We start from the raw sequence: 7,802 nt of genomic DNA on the forward strand, positions 1-7,802 counted from the left end.
TCCACACATGTAAATGGTCTCTGTTCTGATTGGCTGATCTGTGTTGTGCCTCAGCTTAACTCAGCCTGGTGCTCAACTGCTACAGGCTAAATAGGCAGATATAAACATATTCGTGACATCACAAGGTCTGTACTTGCAGCTTAGTCTCCATATATGTATTATAAAGACTGGATAGTGAATTGTATGGTTTGGAACTTAATACTTATGTATATATGTATTTAATATTGATGTATTCAAACTTGTGAGGAAATTTGGGTTTTTCCAGCCTTTTGTCCAACGCAAGCAAAATTGATACAATCCAAACCTGAAATTGTGTCTAACCCAGTTTAAGTTTGTCAAATTTGGCAAAAAATGTCAATGTAAACCACTCACGCAGTATATGTTGGAGAATCATAATTAAAAATTTTCTTAAGACTTCCGGAATCAGGAAGAAAGGGGCAAGAACTGCCCACCATTCGCTTTATATATTTCTATAGATTTCAGAATTTTTAAATTATTCATTTTTTTCTGGCAGCAGTATGTAAAAATATTGACTTATTGTCTCTAAACAATGACTTATTTTCCTGAAATGTTGATTAAGAATCTTGAAATATACATTACTTTCTTGACATTTTGATTTTCTATCTCTAAAGAACAACTTACTATGTTGATTAAATTTCAAGAAAGTAAGCCATATTTTGAGATAAGTCATTTTTTGAGCAGATAAATCATTATTGACATACTAAGTACTGATTTTTCAAAAAATAAATTGTTACTTTTGATGCTAAGCTAAAATTTTGAGAAAATAAGTCATTGTTTTGAGATACTAAGTGAAAAATATAAGAAAATGAGATTATTTTGAGATAATACGTCAAAAATATAAGGAAATAAGCCATTAGTTTGAGATACTTAGTCAAAATGCAAGAAATTAAGATATCATTTTGAGATACTAAGCCAAAAAAAAATAAGAAATCATCATTATTTTGATACTAAGTCGAAAATGTAAGAAAATAACAAATTATTTTGAGATAATAAGTCAAAAATGTGAGTAAATGTGAGAATGTGAGTCAAAATTTTGAGAACATAAGTAAAAAAAAGGTCTGATATCTGAAAAAATATTCTTTAAAAATGGCCTAGTATAACCAAAAGCATAAATACGTTCAACATCGCATTCTCAGGTTATTATGTGTTTCCTGAATGAGGTATTTTAAAGCATTCAGTGAATGTTCTGCATAACATCATTGAAAGTCATTAGTTTCATAGCTTGTAATCTTCCTGTACTAGCTCCATTTAGCTCTAAAATAAACATATAAAAAATCACAAAATCACTTTTATGCAAAAATGCACAGATAAACGTTTATTTAAAGATACATTTCATATATAATAATACAATATTAGTCTGTACAGTATATATCTTATTTCACAGTTTAATACAATGACATAATACACGATTCCCTTACAAACAGTGAAAATATAATTCAAAGAGATAGAATTCGAGATATAGATTCACATCTTCATAGAAATGCATAATATTTGCTGAGATTAAAAAATAAAAAATTATATCGAGATCAGGGTGCCTAATAAAAATATGTTCATTTTCCCTTTTAATTGTATCACTCTGTAAAAATATATATATTACAATTTTCGCTGTAGTTTTTTTTCTCTGGGAAGGTTTGCGTAATGTTCTCATACAGCTACGCTGTAGTCAGAACAAAAAAGGAGATGTTTTATATCCTTTCTGTCTTTCATTCTTCTTTTCTATCGCTCTCATTCCTCTGTCCAGTTCTGCTTTTCTGTGTTTCTCCCCATTTCTCCATCTTCCCCTACACATAAGGCACTTTAGAGGTACTTCAGTACAACTTTGATATCAATGATATCCTTTGCCTGAGCACAGAAATACAACAGTAATGAGCAGAAGATATGAAAAGGACCGAGAAGCACCAGCACTGATCTGTTACAGATTTCCCGTGTGCTGTGAGGAGTTGTTGACAATGTTTATTCAGCCACCAAAGCTTGACTAGGACACTCCAGCATGATTCAACCTATTTCAACCTAACATCCGCCTACAGTCGTATGCAGAGGTTTTAAATAATTCTGCTAAAATGTCATGTTTTGTTGATTTTCTAAGTGACAGTGAGTTAAGACATCCTCTACAGGGAGCCAACTTAAATACGACAAGTTTCTGAAACTTTTATTGCACAATCTCTACTTTTTTGCTGAGTTTTACATATTGGAAAAATAAAACATAAAATACAAAGTGTGCTTTTGCACACAAGGCATTCTATGCTTTAATTTTTTTCTCAATATGTTATAATTGTGCCTTATAATCACTATTACAACAAAACATAAAATTTGACCAGGGGTGCCCAAATTTTTGCACACAACTGTATTTATTCCATCAGTTACTACAGACAGTAATTTCTACATGTTTCCTTGTAGCACCAAAAAATAATAAAAATATTATGAATCTAAATTCACCTATAATAGAGGCCAGTGGGCAGTTGCTGAATTCCATTGGTAAACATTTATGCTAAACATGTAATTAGCATATCAAAACTCATGAATACTTAAATTAAGCTGTGAATTCTTTCAGATACTATTTGTTACCAGGGTAGTGGTGTGAGTTTCCACAGGCTCTGCCTGATTAACGTAAATGCAGCACAACCTTATGGAAAGTTACCGGGACTTCTTCTCATCTTTGTGTTTGAAAGTTGGATAAAACGTCTAAAGAACAGCTTTGGTAAGACTTCTCCACTCGTCTCATATACTATTACAGCTGAAGTTTTAAAGTTCATTTTCAATTGTTACATATTTCACATGTTTATTCGTCGAGTTTAGCAGCTGCCCATTGACCTCTGTCATAAATAAGTTTCGAATAACTGGTTTTTGTGTTCTTTTCTAAACACAGGAACATGCATCGAAGTTACTGTCTGTGGTAACTCACTGCACATTACAGATGCAGCAGATAGAGATTAGATTGAAAGATGCTAGAGTATTCCTTTAAACCTGGGGGGGCCGAACTGGGGTCCTAGAAGGCCTCACTACTTCTAGAACACTACTACATCTGACCCTCTTGAAGAGATTAGTTGAATCAGGTCTTTTTTAGCAGTGAAATCATTAAACACTGCTGGACTCTGACCTTCCAGGAGCCTGGCTTGACCTCCCTGGTTTAAGCATTCAACATCCTAATGGATATGTGTCCATCAAATCAGGTTAAAGTGCACATTTCCACGTTTCAGTTCTCTCTCTATACAACAGTCACATCAGAAAAGTGATTTTTCAAAGCTTAGGCAGAAAACAGCATCCCTGTCCATGTCTCCCGGGACGCCTCGCAAAGTGTCTTAAAGAGGAATCCCGCTGATTTTTCTCAATTTCTGAGTAATTCAGTGGTTTCAGATGTAGAAAAAAGTCATTCAGAGTGGTTTGATGTGAAATGGTTCATTGCAGAGAAACAGACTCTGATTGTGCTGTTTACAATGGTGGTGATAGGAACCAGGGGTCACAAACGTAGCCATTTAATGACCAGAAGACCTGTTTTTCTTTGGGGACTATTTTGCCGTAGAACACCCTGCATTTACCCCTCCACCATGTATAGATTTCAAGTTTTAGGCCAAAAGTTTATCTCAAAACTATTGTGAAGAAATGTCTCTGATATTGTATGTGATAAGTTTCTGTGATGCAGCATTCAGAGGCAGACTTCATCAAACCACTCCGAATGACTTCGTTTACATTTTACATGTTAATTATGCAGAAAAGACTTTTCAACAGAAAAATCGATGAAAATCCTCTTTAAGCAAGTGACGGCTAAAAACTACATTACCCATAACCAAGACGAACTTGTTCCATTACCATAATGCCCCTTTTAAATGGTTCACATTTAGCAGTAAATACAAACTTGAAAAAAAAAATTCATACTGCCCCCCCAAAGCTTCCATCAAAGGGAGGCATGCTAGCCCTCAACAACCCAGCGTTCATGCATCATTATAATTCGTAATATTGACAACTATTCAAATCTACCACTATAACAAATCTCAATTAAATAAAGCCACTTTTCCCTCGGTCTATATGCTACGTCATAGCAGCTAACTGTTAACTGTTTGAGCAGCTGTGTAGGCTAATCTGCAGGATATTGCTACTGGATGTTTGAACAACTTTGGCGCTTAGCGGCCAATACATATGGTCTTCATCTTGGGACCACTATTTTAGAGGAACACTCCATCATATTTCAACCTAATATCCATCAGTTGTTCATTGTGATAAATCAAAATAAGCTTATGAGAGAAGCTAAAGCAACTGCCCATTGACTTGTACTATGGGCGTGGTTTGGGAGTCCTTTTTTGGTTCTTTTCTGTTCTTCCGAGTTTGGTATCCGAATCATTACCAGTGGTAATCGATCATGTTCTACAGAGGTAGCAGACAGACTTTAGGTCGAAACAACCGGAGTATTCCTAGTCCACATGACACCCAACTGTCACTCTATCCACACCTGGGTTTGCATGAAACTGCGACTGATGTGCAAATACAGAGTTGCATAGATACGGTACAGTACACAGTACTTACATATTACTCGGATCAAAAATCACGGACAAGCCTCAGTGGAACAGCATGAGCATCTGGTGTTGAGGCTCAAAGCACTGCAGATATGAACTTAAACCAAACTCTGCCCGTTCTTAGACTAATAAAGCAACCGGTCTGATGCTTCAGACTTGCCGCTTAAAATATGTTGCAGTAACCCAAATGATCTACAAAATTAATAGTTGTAAGCATAAAACACACTGATTAAATCTAGTCCTGATGAGGCTGAATACATAATACACATGACGGTTACAAAATGACGGACTTACATGGTTTTCCTGACTAATATTTATGAAAAACAAACAAGCAAAAAAAAAAACAGAGAAATTCACATTATTCAGGATTGACCCTGGGCGTGTGTGTGCATGTAGGAGTTTTTGTAGAGTGCACTACACCCTTTGGCCAGCAGAGGGCGACAAAGAATGACTGGAAGAAAGAGTAGGAGAGTTTAGGGGTGTGTGTCAGGCCCGGCGCCAGGACTAAAGCCCAGTCTCAAATGACACCCAAAGCCTTGTGAAGTCCACACTCTGATGACGTCAACAATGGACCTTGAAGGGTGGTTTGTTTTAGTGCATGTGGGACAGACTGCTGAACCCAGCGAATCACATGTGTTTCTTTAAATAAGCTAATTTGCTTGTTTACAGTAGCCAAATCCAGATTACAGGCATATAACAGCTTGACAAGTCAAAGTAATAAACTAATGCATTTTTACCCACATCTGAGTATCTCCTTCCCTATCATGTTAGCCGGACAGCTGTCCACTCGCCTGTGTGTCAAGGAATTGTTGGCCATGAAGCAATAATGTCCATCTGCTTATGATTTTGATCTACTAGTTTGCCATTTATGCTTTTGGATGCAGTGTGCCATGTTCAGGGTTTACAGTTATTGTATTTATGTAATGTAACATTAAATTAGTTACTTAGTTACTTAGCTGCTTAGTTACTTTTTGTGACCGTTTTCTTCGAAGAAGTCATGTACCTTAAGTCCATATGCAGGGGTGGTGGCCCTATGAGGAGCTTTTGGCCAATTCTAAAGTTAAAAAGCTTAGCAAACACTTCACTGCTATGGATATTGGTTACAGTGGAGTTTTGACTGGTAATGGTCAAAAACGGATTTTTTCCTTCTTTATTTGTGGTTTTGATTTATGTTTTAATAAGATATTCATATTGAAAGTCTACTTGAGAGATCGTTCTGTGGGGCCAGTGACAAATGTGGGTGGGCCTACGCCCGCTAGGTCCAATCATACCACCACCACTGCACTCGGCACAAGAAAAATTTATGGAGGTGATATAAAGTTGAGCCACATTTACAGTAAATCAAACAAATCTGTCCACACATAGTGCATGCCTATTATACAGCCAATACAAAGTAATGACTATGTTAATTGATGCAGCTTTTTATATTTGGTGCGCACAAAGTTTAGTTTTACTTTGCTTTTTGCCACCTACGCTGTAAAAGCTAGTGGGTTTAGTAGGCCAAGATGAATGGTTAGTAGGGCATTGCCCCAGTAAATGACCCCCTGACGCCAGGCCTTGCGTGTGTGTGCTGTATGTCTGTGTGTGTGAGCATGTGTGTATATGAGAGAGCGAGTGACAATGAAAAGAAAGAGAAAAAGAAATATAAACAGTTCCATAAGGTGGCTCTCAGGCTTCAAATAAGAACGGTATTTAGATGCGAGATCCATTTAAACCAATAGACGTTTTCTTTTCTCCAATGCAAACAGTTCATGTCCTATCCATGGTGGTGGGACAGTGGGCGGTAATGGGGATCTTCCACTTTGCCCCTTTTATCTACATCTCATCCACCTGCATGCTGTTGACAGTGCGGTCCAACTGCTGTCCTGTGACAGCTACATTTTGCTTTGCCGCTCCATGTCAGACCAACAGGTGGCGCTTCTTGTGCAGCGCGAGGTGATCTGAGCGTGAAAAACTGCGCTCGCAGTCTGGACACTGGAACGGTTTCACACCCGTGTGCTTCCGGAAATGACGTGTCAGCTCATCGGAGCGCGCAAACTTCCATGTGCAGCCCTCCCACATACACCTGTATGGCTTCTCTCCTAAAAACACATGAACGCAAAGGAAGGAAATGTGAGATGCACGTTTATAGTAGCAAAACAGTGCAGAACTATGTAGAGACCACCCTTTAGTTTCTCCATTTCAGCCGTTACGTTCAACAAGAAAATTACCACAACTAAATACAGGATCTAATTTCTCAATATTTAGCGTGTCCACTCAACTTCTACTCTTTTCAGGAGACTCACTTCCAGTTTTCAAATAAATCTGCAGGGATATTTTTTCTCAAAGTTTAGTCTTAGAAGTTGGTTGAACTTTCTGCTCCTTACGATTCGTGTAAACACATTCAGTGATGTTGAGGTCTGAACACTGGGGTGGTCAGTTCATTGCTCTGAGAACACCAGTAGCTTCTTTGTTTGCACATTCTCCATCAATTTTAAGAACCATTTTATGGTGCAAAGAACCCTTTAACCCCTTAAAATCCCAGGAATATTATATACTAAGGAATATTATTCAGTAACTACAGGGACTTCAATGCAAACTGGCTCAGCTATTCTTAGGTCATAGAAGTGTGTAATAAAACTTTGGACCTGCCTTTGGGCCCTGGCCATTTAAGGGGTTAATCATGTGAAGAATTCTTTGAGCGTTCATGGTTGTATGTTGAACCATTTTGAAGAACCTTTGAAGAACCATCTTTCTGAGCGTAGGTGTCTCATTTTCTCTGTAGCTTTTAATCATTTATTGAACTCCAATTTTAAAATGCCTGTTTTTTTTCATTTCATGTTTTCCTTTTACTTTCTTCTTCCTCATGAAGGTGGAGTATCCTCTATCTATTCCCTTTAGAAATACCTCTTAAAAATGTATTTACTGGTTGTTTTGACTGTAAAATTTAATAGATTAAGGCTGCTCTCTGACTGTTAGTATATATGTGTAGGTGTTTGGGTGCTTATCTGAGTGTTGGTGTGTACCTGTGTGTGTGCGTCTGTGGGCCTTGAGGTGTGAACTCTTGGTGTAGACTTTATTGCAGCCTCCAAAATCACAGCGATGAATGCGACGCTTCTTCAGAGGGTCTGGAGACTCCAACTTACGCGTGTGTACGATCACAGAGTGCGTGTTCCCCCTGTGAAAGAGAGAGAACAATCAATGAAAGTTTGTTCAAGAATTCTGGTAGAAGTTCTAGCAAACACCTCATCCTGCAGTGTTGTGGTATTTTTGTTTGTACATGTACGCAATTCA

At 37.5% G+C, this 7,802-nt stretch overlaps 1 protein-coding gene across 1 annotated transcript in view; it reads right to left on the reverse strand.

The window, feature by feature from the left end:
* Positions 1–1,321: 1,321 nt before the first annotated feature.
* klf3 (Kruppel-like factor 3 (basic)) overlaps positions 1,322–7,802 on the reverse strand; it is a 26,109-nt gene continuing 19,628 nt past the window's right edge. The window contains exons 6-7 of the mRNA XM_036583737.1: positions 7,535–7,686; positions 1,322–6,610 (exon numbers count right to left, since the gene is read on the reverse strand). Of these exons, the coding sequence (XP_036439630.1) occupies positions 6,429–6,610; positions 7,535–7,686 (334 nt within the window). The 3' untranslated portion in view covers positions 1,322–6,428. The remainder of the gene's footprint in view (positions 6,611–7,534; positions 7,687–7,802) is intronic.

This window comes from Colossoma macropomum, unplaced genomic scaffold (genome assembly GCF_904425465.1).
Source record: "Colossoma macropomum unplaced genomic scaffold, Colossoma_macropomum, whole genome shotgun sequence".
Lineage (NCBI taxonomy): Eukaryota > Metazoa > Chordata > Actinopteri > Characiformes > Serrasalmidae > Colossoma > Colossoma macropomum.